This window comes from Primulina huaijiensis, chromosome 6 (assembly GCF_012295235.1).
Source record: "Primulina huaijiensis isolate GDHJ02 chromosome 6, ASM1229523v2, whole genome shotgun sequence".
Classification (NCBI taxonomy): Eukaryota; Viridiplantae; Streptophyta; class Magnoliopsida; order Lamiales; family Gesneriaceae; genus Primulina; species Primulina huaijiensis.
Window position 1 is genome coordinate 22504850 of NC_133311.1, and position 24072 is coordinate 22528921.

Below are 24072 nucleotides of genomic sequence, written 5' to 3' on the forward strand. Positions count from 1 at the left end.
AAATTAAATATGGTGAATAATGTGTTTAATGGGCTTGTAGGGGTACAAGTCCAACATATTAAATAATTAAAGTTTTAATGGACTTTGATTAAATTAATTAAACTAATTGGACTAGCCCAATTAATTAAATCAAGCACATTAATGTTAATTATGTAATTAGGGTTTAAGTTAATTATAAATAACACAAAAAAAAATTGAAAACCCTACACCACCACCTACCACCTCAAGAATTTCGTGACTCCCACTTTCAAAAGAAAAAAAAATTGGCCTCTTTGGTTTTTCTTTCCAAGGTTGAGCCGCCTCTCGTTTTAGTCTCCAACGTAAAATCTCTTCCAAATTTTTTAGTGCAATTTGGAAGAGGAACATACCATCCAGTCGTGGACTTGATAGGAGGATTTCATCGAAGAAAGTTCGTAGGAAATCAACAAGAGCTAATCCGTTTATACCGGATTAGTTGGAGTCCAGTGATTTAATTCACAAAGGTATAATTCTTTAAACATCCTATGCATGTTTAATTCCTGAAAACCATACGAGTGTCCAAAAGAATTATTTTGTTTTCAAAATAAAATAAAAATTTTAAACTTCCGCTGCGTTTGGGCACGTAGAAAATCGAGATCCAACAAATTCTCGTCTTCAAATCTTCAAGGCATCCTTGCGGAAGTTTCCAGTGTCCAGGAACATCGATCTATCAGCACTCGCAAGACACACACGGGTTCAATGTTGCGGATATTACGGAAATATGTACGTGCTTGCAAGTATGCTATTCGAGAAAATATTGAGAAGGTAAACNTATAATATGGAGAATATGTATAAATCTTTCATTTGAAACAAAAAAAATTGAGAAGATGATAACTGAGATTTTAATTTCTTTTAAAAAAATTCACGTTTAAATTTCAAGTGATCGAAATCTACATACTATACGTTTATCATTACAATAATATTGTTTCAATTTAGTGGAGCATACTTGGAAAGTGCGCGACACATTGGGACATGAGATTCCTGCATGCTGTCATAAAGAAAAACACTTGGTAACCAAAATATATTGATTAATGCAAATTATATATATTCAAGTTAATTATGTATTTAAAACTTGCATTTTCATTGAAATCATATAATATTTCTTGTTCTTATCCAGTTAGTTAACAGAACTTATAGAAATATATTTGGTTGGATGGATTGTCTCGTGGAGTTCCAAATCAGGAGAGTTGGAAGGCATATATAATTAGGCTATCCCACGTTCTTTACACACTCACACACAGATATATATATAGACACTCACACACAGATATATATATAGACACGTTCTTTACACACTCACACACAGATATATATATAGACACACACACACACACACACACATACATATAATTAATCAGTTCGATTGATGGTCAAAGTTCAGCATCCATACGTAATATGGGCGGAAAGCCATGCATGCATGCATCCTTGATTTAATCGTTAATTGTTAAAGCCAGAAATTATGTTCATTTTTCTGGATAATAATTTAATTAGGTTAATGGGCATTTGTATTTAGTTTTAATTGATTTTTGTATTTGTAGGTACTGATAAAAATATATAGTGATTATTCCCAGGAAAGTAAAACACTTACATTCAAAGCACACAACTCAACCAAGCATGCATATATGACTTCCATCCTACAATTAATATACCAGCTAGCTAGCTAGATTGCACCATAACACGGTAACGACTGATTGTTAGTAGCCCCAAATCACGCGGCAGGAGCGTAATCATAATCTCCGCCGTCGTCATCTCCATCGCCTTCTACAGATGCAGCCAACTGTGAATACTCGTCGCAAGGGTGGTCCATCAGGTGCCATGAGCACCAAATGACCTTATTGTGGTCGCCGTAAGACATCATAGAGATTTTGAGCTGGAAATGTAGTTTGGTTTCTTTCTTTCTTCCTTCCTTCCTTTCTTAGTGGTGAATTGAATGGGAAATGTCGACTTGGAGGGACTAGTTATATAAGCTTCAATAAAGGTGATGTATATGGATTCCATGGGGTTTTCGAACGAAAGAGTGTGGCTTGTACAAAGAGATTGTGCGAGACTCGAAACCGATCAAAAGATGCCTCAAATTGTAATTACATGTCAGCTTATAATTATAATCATTTAAGAGGGAAAAAAAAGGTGTTATTTTTGGTGTGGGTGCGTGACAACATTCCACTATTTATTCATGGTGGGACAAATTAATACTGTTAAAAAAAGATGGGGAAAAATGTTACAAGATTTTTTATATTCGGGATTTTTGCATTTATGCACCTCTCTCATATATACAATATAACGTATTTGACACTTTGCGGAATATAACAAGTGGCCAGTATTAATGTACCACGGCCTAGCTAGCTAGCTCGTTCCCTGTGAAAAACTTTTTGCAAATCGGAAGAGTAAAAAATTGTACGGAGAATCATATCCCTATTACTAATATAATGATAAAGAGAAATATTCACAATAACTCATATGATACGATATCATAGTTAGTTTTGTGCATGAAACAGATTTTTAATCCGGTCTAATCCATAAAAAAACTTTAATTTATATGTCAAAATATTATTTTTCATTGTAAGTATAAACCGGTCGATCTGTCTCACGAATATAGATACGTGAGACGTTTTACATGAGACATTATCACATAGATTTTGTAGGTACTCTATTATAGGACCTAGTAAAATTATACAATCCAAAAAATTACGATATTTTGTCACCAACTTAATTATTAATAGTTATCTTTATATTATACATACATATATATTATTATATTGATTAATCGATAAGCATCAATCTTGAGAATGACTGATTTTGATTTTTTATAAAAAAAAATATTGTCGAATGCAACCATGATCATTGATGTATAAAATTCATGTAAAATCCGTTAGTATGTTTCGGTCTCTATCTCACACGTATGTTATTCAGATAGAATTTCGCGGTTAATGAGAGAGATAAAAAATTTTATATAATCGATTATTATAATTTCCAAAGAAATGTTAGAAAAAGTATCAATATAAAAAAAATAATTTTGTAAACCAAAGAAAATTTATCCATCTAGAATAGAATATAACTCCAGCTAGTTTCTCGATAATATTAATTAATTTCAGATTACTATTTTTTTGTCTTTGGTAGGGGACCCTTTGCGAACATAGCGACTGACATCAGCCGACTTAATGTGGAAGAAAACCTGCAACTGGGCTGAGGTCCAAAAATTGATGGGTTTTGACCAATTTTATCAAGAATGGACCACTTCTAATTTTGGGCCTGATCCGGATGGCGACTAATATTAATTACGAGATCTAAGCAAGATCCAGCCCATTAAATTCGGCAATGTGAATGTGGTCCCCTAATGAATGCCTAAGCCTATTACTCCAATGTTGTCAGTGGATGTCTGATTTTGTACACATTTGGTGTGCAGTGATTGATTTTTAATATATCATATATGATATTATATGATATTTTGGAGTACAACAAATGATGTTTGATTAATTTAAATTTTTCATTAATATCTTAAAGTTTAAAATAATTATAAGTTCATCAATTTTATAATATTTAAATATAATTTTAAATTTGACTACCATTATAAATAATTTAAATAGTATTGATCATATTTTAATTATTATTATGTTATTTTTAACCTTAACATTATAATTATTATTAACCATTATTTAATATTCAAATTTTGTATTACTGTTTTAATTATCATAATAAATGTATATTTATGTTATTATCGAATTTTAATTATTTTTTATAATATTAATCGATTTTTTAGTTGTTTTTGTAAATTGAAATTAATAAAAATTTAATAATTAATGTAATATTTTAATTTTATTTATAATTTTTTAAATAAATTAATTCTAGAAATTTTATTTATTTATTCAATCATTTTAAAAATATATTACTAATTAATATATGATGAGGGCATTTTAGTAAATAATTAACAAAAATAATCAAGCAAGTTAAAATCATGTCAAACATCATATAATTTATCATAACGTGTTATTTATCTTTATTTTTTATTTTGTAATCACTCTTATTATATATCATTTAATCCTATCACACGAACTAAATGATGCCTAGGAGTTGAAAAGATCTGCACTAAATATTATTTAAAATTCTTATAAAAATCTAAAATTTATATTTCATATAATATACTTTTTAAGTGCATTATTTTTATTACCAAAATCATTGATATTACTAGAGGAAAACATTTTTTAAATAATAATGCCTATTGCCATTGATTGATAAATGTATGAATAAAATGTTAATAATGGATAAAATACAGAAAGTTGTAATGAGATGCTCAAGATTGAAAAATAATTTTCACTTATTATATTTTTTTTTACATATGCTATTGGCCAATAAAATATTATTTAAAGAATAAATGAATCAACGTGTATACATACATATAGTTATGAAGTATTAAAAAAATATAATGCCGATTGCCATGAATATGGGAGTAGATTTCAAATTCTTTCTTTTGTTTGGGTAGAAAATTTCAAGTAAAATTTAAATACATCTTATATCAAGTTATATAATTTCAAAAAAAAATTTGGTAGATTTTGAATATACCAAATATCAAATAAATTTATCAAATTCTTCATCAAATCAAATTCATCGGTCCAAATACAATATAAATATTCTTTATTTTACAAAAGTTGTTTTGATCTTTTTAAGTGTTCATATTTTTTCGCAACATATTAACATTTTAAAAATAGTATATAGTTTTAACTAAAAAATTTATATGCACCTAAAGGTGGAAGCTGAGATAATTTTTGGGGTTAATTATATTCAAGTCTCAATCTTAATATGATATTAGAGCTCAAGTTATACCGTTATGTGTTTGACTTCTCATAGTTGAGTCATTTGTAAAATTCACGCTCTAAATATTTATTCTTGAGCGTGAAAGGGTGTGTTAATTGTCTCATATCGGTTAGATAAAATTTTGGAGAGTTGCATAATTTAGAAAATTCTAACCGAGTAGAAATGAAAACATTGTTCTGCCGCTGAGTCGAAGTCTCGATCTTAATATTATGCTCCAATGGTTAGTTGTATGTATATAGGAGCGAAGCATAGGGTTGCTTTTCTTTTTAACTTTGCCTTCCGACCCATAACCAGGAAAGCGCTCACACAAAAACAAACGCAGTAGCACGTGAAAAGTTCTCATCGAAAATAATGGGATTTCTCCACCCAATTCGATGGCTCTCCAACGTTCAAGTATCTTGTGGTTACGGGAAGCTGCAGTGCTTTCTAAAATTAATCCATTGGAATTTCTGTTAATTTTACCCAAAACATCTTACTAAAAGAACGATAAGATTTCAACGTAAAAGTTCGGTTTTTTTACCAATATAAATGCGTATAGAATCTTTGCCCTCTTGAGCATCTCACCGGCTCTCCCTAAAAGCTTTCCAAATATTTGGCAATGTGGGAAAAACCTTCAGATTCTAGCATTCCTTTTTTTAAAAAGAACATTGGGAAGTGGGAATTCTATTCAGATTCTACAGGTAATTGTTTATGCGAATAAATGACTGAGCCATGTATGAATATTTAAAATATTGGAGTCTAATTTGTTTTCTAGCATAAAATTAATATTTCACGTTGTTTTGTTCAGGTTTTTAAGTTATAGATGTAAAGATATCCTTTTTCAAAATATATGCGATACAACCTTAATGGTGAAATAAAATCTACAAACATAGGCATCAATCTGCAGTGACAGTGAGCATGGAGTTTTGGCTCCTTTTGCACTTGTTCTGAACTTTATTTGCTTTATGTTTATGCTCCGTAAGACCCCTTTTGTTTTCATCAGGATTTTCCGTACTTGGTGAAGGGATGTCGAAGTTCAAGTATGGAGTTTAAAACAATGATTTTGGGGCATTTGTTGATGCTTTCTTTAGCCTTGAATGTGGGTTTGCTTTACAGAGACTATATTGGCAATGGGAAACAAAAGTTTCAAGAGTTTTTCAGCTCTGAAAATAAGTTGAAGAATGCATCTCTGATCACAAATCGAGATGCTAATAATGTTGTTGAAAGTACTGTTCTTGAAACTGAAGAGACATCTTCTTCAAAAGCTGTTGATGAAACCATTGATCTTGACCAGTAAGTGATTTATGAAGACCCTCTTCTTTGTTATTGCAATGATGGATTAATTTTATTATATTTAGTAAAAATAATTACATTAGGGAAAGTTCATGTTCGGACGAGACGACTCAAAATATTTGAATGAAGGGTTTCTATTGTTTTGAGAAAAAATACATAAAACTCGAGGGAATGCCCCATGCTGGTGTATAAACTTGAGTGGGAGAAAAAGGGCCTTTTGTTGTACACTTTTCTTTAGTAGTTTACCCGACCAAGACAAGAAAGAGTAAAAAGATAAATCTTGATGTGGGGTTGGACTTGGTACTTCGGATTTTCTTCCAAGTTGTTCCTTCAATTAGGCACGACGTTTCCATTCTTCTGGTGTTGGAAAAGTGGCGGAAATGTCAAATCATCACGATAAAGCTCCACTATTTTTTTCCTTTGATTGGAATCTTCTCTTCTGATAAACAGGGTCGTATCACTTCACGGGCAAAGCTGGGTGCCCGGCATGTTTTTTTTTTCCAATTTATTTGGTTATAAAGAAATCTTTCCTCCTTTTCTTATTTCCCTCCCCCATTCAAATTCTGTGTGTTTTTTTTAAAGAAAGTAATCATAAAAGTAGTGGGATCTTGTTATTTTCGAATGGAAAGGCAAGTATTTTGTTCATTGTGGGATTTTGTGTTAAACTCTTTTTTTGTTTTCTGGGATTTATGTGTTTGTATTTACATTGCATTGTTATTTCAATTTTTGCGCACACTAGATGTTTGTACAAAGGTACCTGTCTTTGGTTTCCCATCAGTTATCTCTTATCAATGTCTTGGGTACCGATGCAGACGGCTAAAAAAAAACCGTTTAATAATTTTTGAGAAAAAGCTTGTCTTGGTTATCTCTCTCCTCTTACAGTATGTGTACAAGTGTGAAATTATATGTTTTTAATACATAAATGATTAAAATTTTCTGATTACGCCTCCTTTTTTCCCCCTCGACATAGGAGGTGCTAAAAGTATGAAATCAAGCTGCCCAAATAGCTCATCCGTCATGTTGTTAAGAATACGTATTCAGAGTCACCAAAATTTATGATTTAGAAATTCAATAGAGAGGGCTGATCTGTGCTTTACTATTTATCCACCCATGCAGTAGCTATAGAGTGATGGTTCGATTATGATGTTCTAACGAGGATATTGTTTAATATGTTTAAATAGGTAGCATAATGAACTGTCATTCTGGTGGGATTCCATGACATGCGCTTCGGTGTTAGTCATATCACTTTAAAGACAGGGACAAGTCCTTATGGGCTTGAGAATTCCAATGGTGCATGCTAAGAGTACAAAGAAAAAATTAGTTAGCTTCTTCAATTTATGCTCTTTGTTCAAGGCATAGTTACATGGTGGTCCTAAACACACATGATTCTTGCCCTTTGCATCTGATGTACCTAAACACACTTTGTCCTTTAAATACATCTAAAACATTAGTTGAAGATGGTTAATATAGAAAAAGGTAAAAAATTGATTTAAATTGTTTTCTTGTTCGACGTGGGTCGGTGTCATGTAACCGATATGAAGAGTGAATTATGAACCTCGTGATGTTTGCTTTTAATCCAATTCAATCCAATCATTTGATCGCATGATTGAGCATGACCGACAAGTTTGGCCCTCATATTTCATCTTCAAACCTAAAGGAGTGGTGAGGACCACAGTTTTTGATTTGGTACCTTCAATATGAATGTTAAGTCATCTACATCCCCATGGCTGCATAAACGTTTAATTTCCTATTTTTCGGTTGATTATCGCTTGACAGTGGATTTGAACATATACATCTAAGAAAGCTTAAAGTCTTATGATTAACATCTTGAATAGCCATTCAAGGAGGTGCTTGGAAAGTGCCTTGAGGCGATTTTGGCCGGCATTTGTTCTGCAGCACTTGGGACGTACGTCTTTTGCATCCCAAAGTGTGATGTCATTGGATACTTACCGTAGGGAATCTTAATGAAAACCATTTGCTGTAAATCTTAGAGTTTTATCACTTTTATGCATTGTGTAGTAATTTAATTATGATCTCTGGACAGCGGGGATCCAACAATGTATGAGAGATATTGGCAGAAAATGGGGGACAAAACTACGGTCCTGATCCCTGGTTGGAGATTCATTAGCTATTTTTCTGATGGCAATAATATTTGCTGGTTTCTGGAGCCCGAATTTGCGAATGCCATCATAAGATTGCACAAGTTAGTAGGCAATGCTGTGACCGAAAATCGCTATATTGTTGTCGGGACGGGTTCTACACAACTGTTACAGGCTGTGTTGTATGCGGTTTCTCCGCCAAATGCTACAGAGCCAATCGATGTAGTATCCGCTGCGCCATTCTACTCGGTAAGCCATGGTTTCCTAGATCAACTTATATGATAAGGTGTAAATTTTATCGACGTCCCTCTGAATTAGTCGGTCTAATTATATAAATCGTCAAGGGGACAGCCATAAACTCATGGCAAGAACGTGACGTGGTGAATTCGTGATCAGTAGCGGAGGGAGGGAAGGGTGGCCAACTAACCCTTCTACCTTTCTTCCTCTTAAATTTTGATAGAGACGCTTACATTTTTCTTTTAGAATTTTTTAAAGTTTCATCTTCACTCTTATGAAGATCCAAGCTCTTCTACTGTTGCAGTCATATCCATTGATCACGGACTTTTTGAAGTCTGGACTCTACAAATGGGGTGGTGATGCTAACAAATTCAAGAAAGACAAGCCTTACATTGAGCTCGTAACATCTCCAAACAATCCAGATGGATTTTCAAGAGATGCTGTCGTGAATCGAGATCAAGGGATACTAATTCATGACTTAGCTTACTACTGGCCGCAGTATACTTCCATCTCCTACACTGCAGATCACGACATCATGCTGTTTACGGTGTCCAAAAGCACCGGCCATGCTGGTACACGACTCGGGTAAGCAACATTTCTAGATTCCAATGATTGCTTGAGAAACTGCAACTGCTCAAATTCAATATAAGAAAAACAGGCTTAATCCTAAAAAGGAACTCAAAAAGAATTTTCAGTTCATGACACATTGTTGGCATGCAATTGCAGATGGGCTCTCGTGAAGGATCAAGATATCGCCAAGAAAATGACTGAGTTCGTCATGTTAAGCACCATAGGCGTATCAAAAGAGTCACAGATTCGTGCTGCCAAGATTTTACAAGTAGTATCTGATAGCCATGAGTATAGAGGCGATTTTAATGAAGGTGAAGCCTTCTTCGAACACAGCCATAAACTCGTGGAGAGAAGATGGAAACAGCTCAGAGACGCAGTGAGCAATGTCAAAATCTTTAGCTTACCCGAGTTTCCCCTTTGGCACTGCACCTTTACCAATAGTTCGTTCACTACACAACCTGGTAAAGAAAAAATTGTTCTTCACAAAGTCATCAGGTTTTTAAGGTTCTTAATTTTACCAGTACGTTATTTCATATGAACTTTTTTCCCCTCGAATTTTCACTTTTTACAGCCTTCGCTTGGTTGAAGTGTGAAAGTGAAATAGATGATTGTGAAAGCTTTCTTCGCCACCACAAGATACGAACCAGAGGTGGTAAGCATTTTGGTGATGACGAAAAATATGTCCGAATAAGTGTTCTTCCACGCGATAAAATATTCGATCAATTTATCAAACGATTGTCCAGTATTAGTTCTTCATAGCAAGAACCTTCTTCTTTATTCTTCTTTTTTTCCTATCCTTTTAGTGTAAGAAATCAGTAGAGATGTAAATGAATTAAGTTGCTACTGAATTATTCGAAGTTTGTTTCGATAAAAGCTCGTTTAATGAACTTCGTTAAGATAAACAAATCAAACTAAAGCTTTACAATATTTAGCTCGTTAATATGTTCGTTAATATGCTCATGAGTCGGTTTTTAAAAAATTAATTTTGTTATTTGATTTATACATTTTACTTATGAAAAATGTAGAAAAATCTATTAAAGTTATTTATTAAAATAAAATTACAAATTTTAATAAAAATATTGTATTTTTCTCTAAATATATAATTTAGTTGTTAATGAATTTAATAAATATTTAAATTTATAATCTATATTTACTGAACTTATTTTTGTTCGAATAAACTCATGAGTCATAAATATATTCGTTAAATAAAATTCGAATTCAACTCGATTATAAACATGTCAAATTCAAACATTCAAGAGTTTGGTTCGATTACATCTCTGAAAATCAGGAATGAAGCATGGTTTGTAGAAAATATTCTTTAAATTTGTTTAACCCTCTGTCTCTAGCAGTACGTCATCCATGAATTTTAATATATTAAATCTAAATTAATCTTTCACGATTTATATTTTCTCCATTATTTTTTTTTTTACAAAAGAAATATATTCCTTTATATGTGATTGACACGTATCCATCAAGCATTAATCCATAATAATTCCATTACATTATTCAAAAACATTCAATACTACATGACCATTTTGACAAGTATCTTTCTTGCAGCATATATAGTTTTCTGGCGTGGAACTTTTTTGACAAGTTCATAAATAATAAATGATCGGGACAAAAAACTTTGCAACCCCTTCTTTCAAAGAATGCATGATCTCTTTTTTTTTCTTTACAGATTAAAAAGAAGTATGAAATATTTTTCTCACTTCTGTGATCATTGTAAATTCCTTTCAAAGTTCTCGCAAGATGTTCTCAATTCATCAGGTTCATAAGTTTTTAAAAATAAAATGTTTAGCACCCACGATTTTTTTTTTTCCTTTTTTTACATTTTTTAAGGGAACAAAAAGAATTTTCATTAGTTTTTTATTTTTTTAACAAAAATAGAGATGCAAATCAATCCTCCACCAACTCACAAACTTGTGATTTGAAAAACATAAAAGGCAATCAGAAAGAACAATGACCTAACCCCTGAAACATTAGCCATAGTTAAAGCCGGAGCTATCTCAGAACAGTTCACAACTACTGATGATAAAAACAATTTTTTTTTCTGATGAAGCAAGAACCTTCAAACATTTTCTCCAAACACCAAGTGAAAATTTTCTACAACTTCTCTCATATTCCTCAAAAACTTAATATGAGAGTATTGAGAGACTATTTATCCCAAGAACCGTGAAGTCGCGTATAGCAAGAGTAAGATTATTTCTTACAACAAGAAGAAAAGTACATAACAGTGATTTTTTTTTTCCATCATCATGAACATTTTCAAAGGAGTTCAGTTCGATCATCAACTCGTAATGAAAGAGAACCTGATATCTTTTCTGAAACACCAATGTCAATAAAAATAGGTCCAATGTCTTACTTAGCTTCATCAACTCTAACAACTCAAAACGAATATGTAAGGCCGCCTTTTGTTAACAGCAGCAATTTTTTCAGCAAATAATTGATATCATCATGAAAATTCTTGCTTTCGTTAAATGACCTAGCATAATGACAAGGTCAGTACATACCTCATACATCATTTGCTTCATATGTAGAACTGTTTACTCAAATTTCCTACAGAGAATTCTCATTCTCATGACCTTCAGACTCATAATCCAATTCAACATTCCATATACGGGGTTTTTCCCTCACTTCCATGTCTTCTTCTCTCTGAAAATGGAGAATGCTTGATTTTAAGCACGTAGTGATGGAAATTAAATTAAATTTGAAGAGTGTTGAGAACTCCCCCAGCAAACCTACCTCTTCCGGAGCTTCAGTGGTTGGAGGCATTACTCGAAATGGGACGCTGGGTACATGTACTAGTTTAGAAAGTTGATCGAGTAGCATATTTCTACAATTTCAAGGAATCAAGAGAAATGTGTAAAGAAGTAGAAAATACTTACATCAAAATAAAAAAAGAAAAATGCCAAGACCAGTACATAAACATGAAAATTTCATAAAATAGATGGCAAAAAAGGGACAAAGAGAAAGAAAAGTGATGTTTAAAAAGGTTACTTGCAAATAGTCAACATATCAATCACTGCCTCCAAGAACACTACATTTCAATCTATAAAAGATATGTGCACTTCTAGCCTTAAAAGATTCTTCAAATGGCACAAACAAATTTTAGTAAATCATGTTAGATCAAAACTCAAAAGGCCAGTGCATTTTGTAATGAATCTACATAGCAGGATAGCTGAACACGACTCGTAATACGACTTGATGAGTAAAATTAATGGAAACCCAACATATGCTGAGGCTGAATAAAAGAGTAACAGATAGAAGCAGACATGACAATGACTCTCAAGGAAGAACAAACTAAACCACATATATTACAACATATTACCATAAATCTTATAGTGAAAGCATTGGTGCCTAAGTAATACACCGAAATTTATGGGGCCAACAGTTATTATTAGATGTAAGCTGTCAGTATACTAAAACAAAAAACACTGAATTTCAACTAGGAGATTTCAGAAAAACGGGTAAAGATATTGCTTAATTAACAGCTCAAGTCACTTCCACAACACACCAAAAAGTAAAACAAATACCTAAAAACAAATTTAAATTTATTTCACTGATGAGTTTTCTAATTTCAAATGGAACTCAGTGCAAAAAAGTCACCTCATTTTCTCCAACTCTCTGTCTGTATTCAGATTTTCCACCGGACATGGTTCCAAATGAAGAGTATAATCAGGGCCAAAGTACTCATAATAATCGTCGTACGGCAATTTATTATCCGGTTCTATGTTAACTGCAACAGCAGTCTACCAAGAAAAAAATTTCAACCATTAGCGATTTCACGTTATTTTGACCAGCAGCCGACCAAGGAAAGACAATAAACAATAGCAACATAGAAATTGCACATGTTCGAGAATCAAAAAATACACAGGCATAAGCAGAAAGGAGGGGATAACCTCACAGCACCAGCAACAAGCAACGTTCCGGATTGTATACCCTCCCCCTCCCAAAACCATATATAAGAGGAACATTAAAAGACCTCAAAAAACGAAGGCAATCTGCATGACCTTTCACAGACAAATTAAAGCACCCTAACAGCATCTGGCTGGTACACCTCCATGGCTTTTTGGATGACGGGACGGAATAAACTTTGGAAATTTTGATCATTTAATCCATCAGTCAATGGAACATTAAGAGCATAATTCTTCCCAGCAGCCACCCCAATGTCTTTGATGTGCCCTGTTCCTCTGTCATTACTCTGTCAGTGACATGAAAGGCCTCCTCAACACCGTCTACGTGATAAATGCCAATGTCAATGTATAGTACACGCTGCCATTGAGAATACAAAATTTAGAACAAAAACCCACCAGAGATAAGAGCGAAGACCGATCATCTCACCTAAGTACGACTCGTCTAATGAACATGATAATTAATAATAACGCTACTGAAAAGTTACACACCAAATACTGCTGTTGAAGATAGTCTAAAGAAATTATAAATAATCTTGAAAAATCAAATACATGCATGGGTCCGAGAGTAGAGACACTGATAAAGCCATGCTTCAAAGAGAACTTCGAAACAAACCAAAAGAAGAAAATATAGAAGAACAATTTTTCACTGCTTTGTCTCCATCTCTTGCTCGATGTTAGATTTCCATGCCTATTTTTAATAGACAAAAACTTGTGTGAGACGGTATCAAAGGTCGTATTTTGTGAGACGGATCTCTTAATATAAGTATGAGCGTCATCTGGAAGCAAACTTTTTATTAATACAAGAGAAAAATTGTAATTTTGATCATCTGTATAATATGTTTGTCTTTTTTTGATTTTAGTCATTTAAATTAACAAAATTCAGATTTAGTCATACATATTTCAAATTGTTGGCAATTTAGTCATTTTCTCGTAGGAATATTGATGTTATACTGCATATGTTGACGTTATGCCAATTCCACATCTGCTCTGCATCAACTTCACATGGTAAAAAAAAAAATATAAAACAAGAAAAACAAATAAAAAGATAACTGATTAAAACTCGGATTGAATGACATAGAGAACCAAAATAAAAGGAAAAAAAAACCTAGAAGACCAAATTACAATTTTTTCAAAATATAATTTACATATAAAACCATCATCACTCGAATTCTTGAGTTCTTGCATTTTTTTTTTAACATTTTGTAGAATATTGATATATTCTTATTTGTATTTTTGAATGTACAAAACATAGGATAAATTAGTTTCAATATTAAGCATTATTATAATTACAAATTTAATTATATTATATACTATGTTAGTATTTCTTTTAGAGAATATATGTACTGTGCTATTAATTAAGGACTTAAAATAAGTAACTTTGTGATATTACATTTTAAATTTAATAAAAAAATATCATAAATACTTATTTTAGTATCTCATCTATAATTACTATAGAACAATAAAAAATTCCTTTATAATACTTAAAAAAATTTAATGTGTGGGGTAGCAAAGGTCCCGCTAATATTGTAGGAAAATCAATGTTTACTAACGACAAAATTATAGTTTATTATTTTCCCATACTTGGTAAATAATAATGGAAAAAAGGCCGTATTAATTTAAAACCTTTGATTGAGGATGTCAATAACATCAAATCGAAACACTATTTTTTTTAAGGTTTGTTTTGTCTTGATTTTTTTTAAAATAAAGTGTGTATATAATTTATATTCAGTTTTTTATTAACTATTAGTCACATAATAAAAAATAAAATGTGAAATCATGCTTTTTGTGTTTTTTTTTTTTTAATTTTAGATTTAGGGAATATTGTCCGCGTCATTCTTTCGTGGATAAATAGGTGCGTGGATTATTTTTATTTTTTTTTTGTGAAATTAAAAATAATTGTGTTGATAATAAAAATAAGAATGTTGTGTTTTTTATCTGAATTTTAGGGGAATATCGTCCTAGTCATTCTTTCGTAGATAAATGGGTACATGTATTTTTATTTTTTGGGGGTCATGAAATTGAAAAGAATCGATATATATATATAAATAATTTTGTGTTTTTATTTGAAATATAGGGAATATTATATTGTCCTAGTCAAATTCTCGTAGACAATTGGTGCATGGATCTTTTTTCCTTTTTTGAGCTTCTGAGGCCAAACGGTATTTTATGCGAAAATCTAACCATTGATTATTACAACTGTAACCAAGTCGAATTACACTATTTCCCGAAATAATGTAATATAAGATGGTTTATATAATTCCTAAAATTAAATAATCAAATTAAAAAGTATAGATGGATCCAATATCACAGTTTGCATATCTATGGAGAACTATTTTATTTTTGTCAAACAATTGAAAACAATATAATAAAATTCCTTTTAAAACCAATAATTTCCGAAGTACATAGCAAATTGTTGATCTATTCATTAATCTAATTTTGAATATTTGACATGTGAAANTTTTCATATATTACATTGAAAATAAATTAGATGAAATAAAAATATTCATATCATAAAATTAATAATATAATGAGAGTTTTTTTCATTATTATATAGTCAAATCTCCCAACACCGAATATTCGAATATTTAATTAGACTAGTCCCCAAAATACACTATTACTTTTCCGCGTTGAGTTCTTATTAATTTTGAAATTTCCTACCACCCTAGGACTATAAATACCCCATTAACTCTCAAAACCTTTTCTTCAAGCTTCCTCTAATTCCGCTACTGTCCTCGGCTTCTCTCTCTCTCTCCACCATGAATTCAAGCGTTGACAGTACGGAGAAAATCAAGTTTCTTTACAGTTACGGCGGCAAAATCACCCCTCGCCCGTCCGACGGCGTTCTCCGTTACGTCGGCGGTTTCACTAGAGTTCTTTCTGTTGATCGTTCGATTACTTTTTTAGGTATCTTATGCTCTACGCTGTTTTAATTTTTCCCCTCATGATCATCTTACGTTTTTATTATTATTTTTTTCCTAAGAAGAGTGTTGATTACTCAATTATTTTGTTGAATTCTTTTCTTGAACAGAGTTGATGGTGAAATTTGGTGAATCGTATGGATTCTCGATGAATCTGACGTGCAAGTTACCGAGTGAAGATTTGGACATTTTGATTTCAGTTAAATCCGACGAGGATTTGAGGAATGTGATCGAGGAGTATGATAGAGCTTCGCCGGAGATGAAAATCAGAGCCGTACTTTTCCCAATCAAAGCGGCGAAGAAAGTCTCTCCTCCGCCATCACCTATTTCGTGTTTTGATTTTCCCTCGGCTCCGAAACCTCATAGAAAAATAATCCCCTCCTCCGTCACGTACTGTCATACAGCACCGCATGTGGCGGTTCACCGGTGTTGCTCGCAGGCGATCCACAAGTGTTGCTCACCGGCGGTTGGATATCGTAATGCATCCGGGCATCATCAGCGGTACGCAGGGTGGAATCCAAGGAACGTGCCAAATATCCCTCGCCGGATTTATTCTCATTCGCGTTACTATTAGAAAGGATATTCGAAGAAAAAGAACGATATACAATGAAAATACTTCAAGATACCGTAGCTAATATTTGGATTATATGCTGCGTGATGTGAATACCGAATTACTCTGAGGAATTGATTTTGTTCTTTGAATTCTTGAGTGTGAAATTTAATTTTGTTACGAACAGCAAAACTCCGGGTTCGTAGTCAAACATAGAATGCGGCTGTTGTTGAACGCATCCTGTTAAGGGGGAACTGACGCCGTTAACTGCGGTTTTCGGACTTATGCAGCCGTAAATATCTGCGTGGATTTCACGTGACGGCCGTAGGCCTGGCGACCGCGGTGTCGTATCTGGGACACGCAGTTATGGTGTGGTGTTCACGTGTCGTGATGAGTTGGGTAATTCCTTGGCCGGTTGGCCCGTTTTTTTCTTGAAAGTTTTTGGTCGGTTCAATTTTCTTTTTATTTTTATCTGAGCAGATATTCGGCGCCAATCTTTTGTGGTGCAAGGACCGATGAATAATCTTCTTATTTAAGAGAAACAACAAAACAAATTATATAATATCATTAAATTTTGAATTAGCTTTGTTGCCTATTTATAATTCATTCTCGTTGATTAGTATTATTTTATTTGATTTGTTAAATTTTGATTTTGTTTTGTTCGTTGGTTGCAGGTTCATATTTACCCTGGAGTTATTAGCACTGACTGAGGGAAATTTATCCTGGAAACTGGAGAATGGTTATAGGAAAAGTGTTAAGCCTAATTCTTATACTTTATAGAGATCGGGTCAAGGACAGACATACCAAAGGAGGAGAGAAATTATAATAATTTGTTTGACCAAAATTTTGAAATACGATTTTTTTTAGCCGACCTACCTAAAAAATGCAAAATATTTTTTCCATTGTTTTTTCAGAAATATACAGCCCCACGTCCTTCGCATGTGTCTACACGTTAACGATTAAAATTTTTTGTACGTATGTTTTGTTGATAGTTAATATATGATGTTTCAAGTTTTAAAACACATCATTCTGTATAGAGACAAATCAATCTAACTTGAAACACATCATTCTGTCAAGAGACAAAGTAATCTGGCCAACACATTCAAAATAACATAAAACCAAGGGTGTTAGCTATTGCTAAAAATGACAATGGGTTGAGTTCTCGTATTAAATTCACTCCAACGGGACGGGTTTAGACTTGTTTAGGCTCATTCGAGGCGGTCTTAGTTTAGCTGGATTCTATCCGCTCATGTGTATAGAAATAAATATATATTATTACTAATATAAATATAATTTTTTAAATATTTAATAATAAATATTTTATTTTGTAATATTTTAATATTTAAATAAATATATTTAATTGATTGAATGATTTTAATATATGATAACATTTTTTTTTCTAAATATTATTAATATAAAGTTTGGATATAAATTTAATCAACTAATTAATTTTAAAAAATTTATTCAGTATTTGAAAAAAAATAAAAAATAAATTTGGTGGCTTCATGGCTGGGATGGGTTTCGGGTTTGTCTAAACTCCACTCGTTGTCGACCCTGACTACTGTATCTTGTACTTGAATCGCATTGTTCTTTGGCTAGTATTTGAAAATCATTTTCTGTCGGATTTATGTGTGTAAAGAAATATAAAATCTGTATTAATTTAATAATTTATGTATTCCTTGATTTCTAGAGTCAGTTTTCAACGATGAAAACTTGATACCGTAAAAACAATGAATTATATATATATAAACTCTGAAAACTTGACTACTGTATATATATGAAAACTTAATACCGTAAAAACTCGAATCATCGCGTTTTGTTTATATATAAACTCTTTATGATTCCCGTTAAAATTATTTACGCTCAAATTAGTGGTTATTATCGAGTACATTGAGTAAAGCCACCTGTGAATATCGTCTAACCTAATTAAATTGAAATAGCGTTTTTAATTTCAGAAACAAGAAACTGAAATAAGCATTGGATTATAAACAGCGAACTTTTTTCTATAAAAAATTAACAATACATAAAACGATTGGTATATAAAACAAATACGCCTAGGGATGTAAATGATCAAAACAAGCTAAATAATATCAGACTTGAGCTTGGTTCGTTTAAGATTGATAGAGGCTCGAGCTCGATTCGAGTTTTTATCATCAGGCCAGAGCTCGATTTGTCTTGAAATTACTAAGCTCGAGCTCGACTCATTAAAAGCTCGTTTATCATGTTAATCAAGTCCGACTCGAATTTGGTTCATTAATAGCTCGTTTATCTGCTTATCAAGCCTGACTTGAGCTCAGCTCGTTTTCGAGCCCGTAAAACATACAACTGAGCTCGAGTTTGAACTTGATTCGAGCTTGTTAAAAATTAAATATATCTATGAATTAATTTTAAATCAAACATAAAAGTTAAAATCTATTTATAAATAATTAAAACTACAAACATAACAATAAAAATACATAAACGAACCGAGCTAGAGCTCGAGCTTACGAGCTACCTAAACAAGCCGAGCTGTGCTTGAGATCACGAGTCTATTAACGAACATGTTTGCGAGCTTAGAGCTGAATATCCTTAGGCTTGAGTTTGGTTTGATTAAATTGTGGAGCTCGAAATCGAGCTTGAGTTTGGCTTGACGTGATTAACAAACGAACTCAAACGAGTTTTTTATCGAACAGAGGCGAAGGATTTGGTTCATCTACTTCCTTAAAAATGCCCATTCCTCTTATTAGTCTGTATTAAGATTTCAAATATTATAAGTAGGAATGAACAGATTAGTTAGTATTAAAAAATTGCACACAAAGTTGAAAATACAGAATAAGTAGAAGTGAGCCATATATAAATTTAATAAGGGGAGAAATTATTTTAAAATTTGCTGAAAAGGGGAGTTCCAACCAGAAATTAATGTTTGTGAAAACGAGACACAAGGGAAGTTCTCGTGGGCTCAATAATTGAATAGTCTCTCCTTTATAATATTAGGCTTATACATATGTATTTGTACACATTAAAATTATTGAAAAATAAATTTTACTGATAAACTCTCAATTTCACCCCTTATTTAATGAAAATTTTAGTAATTAAATGAACAAATTAGTAATTAAAAAATAAGTTAAATATAGGCAGATTGGTAAAAGAGTACAGTAAACAATACTAAATATGAAAAATTGAATTATATATTTAGGACGAATGAAAAAAGAAATTTATCCTAAATATATGAGACGGATAGAGTAGTTGATTTATCCAAATAGCAATATTGAACAAATCATGTGGCTTACCCGACTAATGTGATTTGCAGGCTATTGTGTTGGTCCAATGATTTATCCAGTGCACATCGAAGTATAACAACCGAGGATTTCCATCTCATGAAAAAAAATTATTGAACAAATCAAACTGCTTTGATAGTTAAGTTGTTATCTAGTTGAAGGTTGATGGAATAAACCTTATACAACTCATTGAAGGTTGATGGAATAAACCTTATACAACTCATGCATATACATGTATAAATAATAAAAGCATCTTAAAAGTTTGAGTGCATGGATGAGATCATGTAAAAATATATTTTGTATATAAAGTACGTAAAAAGGTCTACAAACTCCAGCTAAACTAGTGAGATAAGAGTGCATGGATGAGCATGAACCAAATTTATGAAGTCAGCAGCTGGGACTGATTTCTCGACCTGAGCTTGATTCTCTTTGTTGTGATCATCTGGGAGTGATTTTGCAACCTGAGCTCTGTTTTTTTCCTCCATTTATGTCTCTCCGATCTAGAGAGGATGGTGGAATTAATTTCATATGTTCTCTATAATTATGGATCATTGTTCGAAGCAAATGTTTTACCTCATGCTGTTATTTAGTGCCGCGCGTTGACATATAATGCGAACTGCTTTTTGAATGATCATTGATCCAAGAGAAGATTTTTAAGTGAGTCTTGATCCTCTAGTAGATCTGACCTGTTATGAGTGCTATCTAAATCTTGTTAGAGTTACCCGTGTGTACACTTTGCAAGCTGGTAGTCTGCTTTTCAGCCTGTGTTTAATATAATGTTAATTTATTTTTTTTAGTTCTGTATGTCCAGTTCTATGTTCACCATGAACGACCCTTGTCCCTGATCACCAAGCTCAACATTTTGACAGGTAAAATATGGGGATTTTCTCAGCCGTTTCAATGCAAGTGTTAGGGATGATAAACTGGATCTCAGTACTGATGCCGAGCTCACGCTTACTCTTGTTGATGATGTAAGCTTTTATAGCCTAACAACTTAAATCCTCTACTCTTCTTTCTTCTTCATGTTATATATCTGGTACAAAATTCAACAGATATTTTTGTGCATACCCGTTGGTTCATGCTAATTGCTACCATTGAAGAGACACAACATGGTGTTCGGGGCTTGAACCTAAATTTACCCCTGGTAAACAATGTCTTAACTGGCCCCGAAATCAATAATGCTGTAATGGATCCACTGGTTGAAGATAGTCACCTATATTACACCGTTGCCAAACATTGGACAGGATATGAAGTTTCCTATCTCTGACAGTTCAATGGTAGGACGAGGAGCAATAAACTTTGCCCCAACTACCGCTTCATCGATTTTATATCCTGTTATTGATCAGTCGGATATGGCATCGCCAGTGTACCCTCCACCATATGTGCACTATCCATCTCCACCACCTCCAGTGATCTTTCCGTCAACTTTGCCATTTCTCTATACTCAATTGGCTGCGTTCTATCCTCTCCAACCGCCACCACCATCTCTGCTCTATCCTCTGCCAGCATATGTGTTCTATCCACTACCACCTTCACTGACCTTTCCTCGACATCAAGCTTTGCTCTATACTTCACCATCATCACCTTTTTTCTATTCTTGGCCCCCACCTGCTGGAGACACGGTAGAAAACACAGAAGAGCTTTAAGGAATGGAAGAAGTAGAGAAGGAACTTCTGAGGGAACTCGAGGATATGGGCTTCAATCAGGTTGATTTAAACAAGGAGATCTTGAGGTTTCATGAGTATGATTTGCTACAAACACTGAAAGATCTATGCGAAATTACTGGTGGGAATCCTATCCATGAGAAGCTCCAGGAAATGGTGAGTTTCATTTAAATTCTTATATTGCTCTGATGGAATAATATGGAGTGCAAATTCTAACAGTGTATGTTTAAAGGGATCGCTGATTCATGTTTTCATGGTATAGAAATGAACAAGAAACTGCCTACGAAGAAAAATGCAAGCATGAAGTGCGGTGTCATGGACCTTATTTCTGGAGAAAAGGCAGTAATATATCATACTTTTAACATTACACATTTGACATGAATAAATTGTTAGAGCTTGTTTTCGGTTCTTTGTCTCTTATAAATCTTGTTTATTTGGATTTGTGCTGGTTTCACTTGTTTATTCGGTGTTAATATATCTCATGTTCGGTTTTGAACTGTTTATTTGATTCCTGGAATGAAACATATTCATGTTGCATACAGAAGGATGAAAACTATCTTATCCCCACTTTGTCGTGCTGGAAATTCAGAAGGATGAAAACTATCCTCTTTGTCTTTCTTTGAGGTGCAAACGAAATACACATCATATCCATATCTTCAGATCCGGGTGATTTCAAATTCATAGCTCTAGTCCAATGCTTTTACTTTGCGCAAGCGTTGCAGTTACAGGTTTTTATGTCTGAGTCACATTGGATCCGAGTGATTTTCTTCCCAATTCGAACACAGTCGACTAAAGCTCAGTCTTTTGCTAGGTACTCTTTATGATCTATCATGTAAAAAATAAGCAATCAAAGCATAGGTGATGTATGTCATCAACACCACATAACAGTTATAGAAGTATGTGCTGTTGTGTCCTATGTTGAAATTTCAGGTGACTTCCCCTTTCCATTCCATCTCATCTTATTCAGGCAATTTTTTACGATCAAGCCAAAAGCGGCCGGTGGAATATAACGCTTTAAAATTGTGGATTTATTAGTCAATTCAATTATAAACCTTTTAGCCTCTGCACATGGTTATTTCGAATTCTCTCTTTCTTTTTTTGTATTTTTTGGGTTATCTCATATTCCCACTAATGCTGGAGAATCACCCTTTTTATATTCCTTTGAAAGAACAATATTTTCTCACAAACTCCAATTATGATACGGTCCAACTATATCACCATTCCTAGTAGAAAGACTGGTAATAAATAGTTTTTGGTCCTACAGTGATGATTTAAGATTCCCTAGAAACATAATTCAAATATTCTGAAAATGGAATAAAGGCAAGAATCTGATTCATGCCAAGCTAATTACGGGAAAAAACAACTCCAGTAGTCATCGACATCAATTGATCAATAAGTTTTATAATGGTTTCTTTGCAACTCCTCCGTCACGGATTTATTTATTTTTATATATCGACTAAATATTTTAATCTATCTCAAGTCACTATGGAATATCTTTTGGACATGAACCATCTATAAATTTGGAATTCAATTCCACAACTCTTCCAGGGCAGTCAACCAGGACGGCTAAAACAAGCCAAGAAAATGCAAAAAAACTACGATTACTACACCACCTCTGCCCAATATTACGGCAAAGATAACATCTCAGATGATGAATATTTCCTAATGCCTCCCATCGTCTCTCAAGTTCCCCATGTGTCCGCCAAAGCCCCAGCTGCCCCCTATGGTCTCAAGAGCGACTCCATGTATGGCTCTGACAAGTACGAGGATCATCAGCAGAAGGATTTTCACATAATGAATCGCCATCAAAATAAAGGGCATCATGGGGTGCCGGAAGTAAACAAGAAAGTTCATTTTGTTGAACATGTGGAGTTTGATAAGAATGGGAAACATGAAGTTTATGATGAGGAGATCAGTGTCGATGTTGAGGCCGATGGATTCATTCAGAAGCATCATCAAACTTTTGATAAATGGGAAACATTTAAGAGGAATTAAGGTTGGAATACGTATGGATTGCTTTATAGCAGGCTGTGTGGCAACCTAGCTAAATAATGTTTATTAAAGGTTGTCCTATAATTATACGCATAAATAACATGCCTGTCTTTTATGTTATTGATTATGTATATTATACATAAGTTGTTGAAATATATACTGATGTTCATGGACATGTAAGAATTATTCCATCTTGAACCAGTACTCATTAATCTCCAACACTGCGAAATGCCAAAGTTCGATTATTCAAGTGATCAAGTGACTGATAAAATCGGTTATTATTGCAATGAGACAGACAGCTAAAATCTTTTAAATCATAAAAGGTATGGAGTAACTAGACTTCGGAAGATTACATGATTGATCCCTTCTTTTCTAACACAATAACACGAAAACAATTTACTTTTACCAGAAGAAACATCACTTTAAAAAGGGCCTTTAATTTCAACTTCACTGAATCTCCTTGAAGATATCTTAAACAAATTCCTCAGGCTATTCCTGCTCTCTCCCCCCCTCTTGACCAGAACCTGCTTCACCCTGTTCGACTCCGAAAACGGATCATCCATATTCAACAAGCATCTCTCCAACTTCCTGGATACGTTCACAATCTCATAAGAGTCCCAGAGCGACTTAGCAAAATCCCATTTCTTCACACCAGGTGGAGGAACTTCTTCCCGCAACGCCTGGATCTTGAACCGGGTCGGTTTCGACTGGAAGCACAGTCTGTGCGCGTCGAACTCCGAAGTGGACTCGATCACGGGGCAGCTGGAGTGTC

General features: G+C 33.3%; 1 protein-coding gene, 2 long non-coding RNA genes and 1 pseudogene across 4 annotated transcripts; 2 read left to right on the forward strand and 2 right to left on the reverse strand.

The window, feature by feature from the left end:
* Positions 1 to 5103: 5103 nt before the first annotated feature.
* On the forward strand, positions 5104 to 9897 carry LOC140978413 (tryptophan aminotransferase-related protein 2-like). Of its 2 annotated transcripts, none has more exons than XM_073443413.1 (6): positions 5104 to 5507; positions 5790 to 6099; positions 8144 to 8447; positions 8740 to 9020; positions 9162 to 9466; positions 9577 to 9897. In XM_073443413.1, exons 1-6 carry the CDS (start codon positions 5426 to 5428, stop codon positions 9762 to 9764), a joined length of 1470 nt encoding a protein of 489 aa, XP_073299514.1. In that variant the 5' UTR covers positions 5104 to 5425; the 3' UTR covers positions 9765 to 9897. The 2 variants fall into 2 exon arrangements, with proteins under 2 accessions (XP_073299514.1, XP_073299515.1); XM_073443414.1 differs by having other exon boundaries at positions 5106 to 5507; positions 5810 to 6099; positions 9577 to 9896.
* Positions 9898 to 10511: 614 nt separating this feature from the next.
* On the reverse strand, positions 10512 to 13506 carry LOC140979199 (histone deacetylase 6-like; annotated as a pseudogene).
* A 2125-nt stretch (positions 13507 to 15631) lies between these two features.
* Positions 15632 to 17228, forward strand: LOC140978414 (uncharacterized). Its single transcript, XR_012175567.1, has 3 exons — positions 15632 to 15823; positions 15948 to 16786; positions 17062 to 17228. It is a non-coding gene; the product is annotated as an uncharacterized lncRNA (long non-coding RNA).
* LOC140978415 (uncharacterized) lies at positions 15946 to 17436 on the reverse strand. Its single transcript, XR_012175568.1, has 2 exons — positions 17227 to 17436; positions 15946 to 17147 (listed from the first exon to the last, which is right to left on the reverse strand). It is a non-coding gene; the product is annotated as an uncharacterized lncRNA (long non-coding RNA).
* Between the last annotated feature and the right edge of the window lie 6636 nt (positions 17437 to 24072).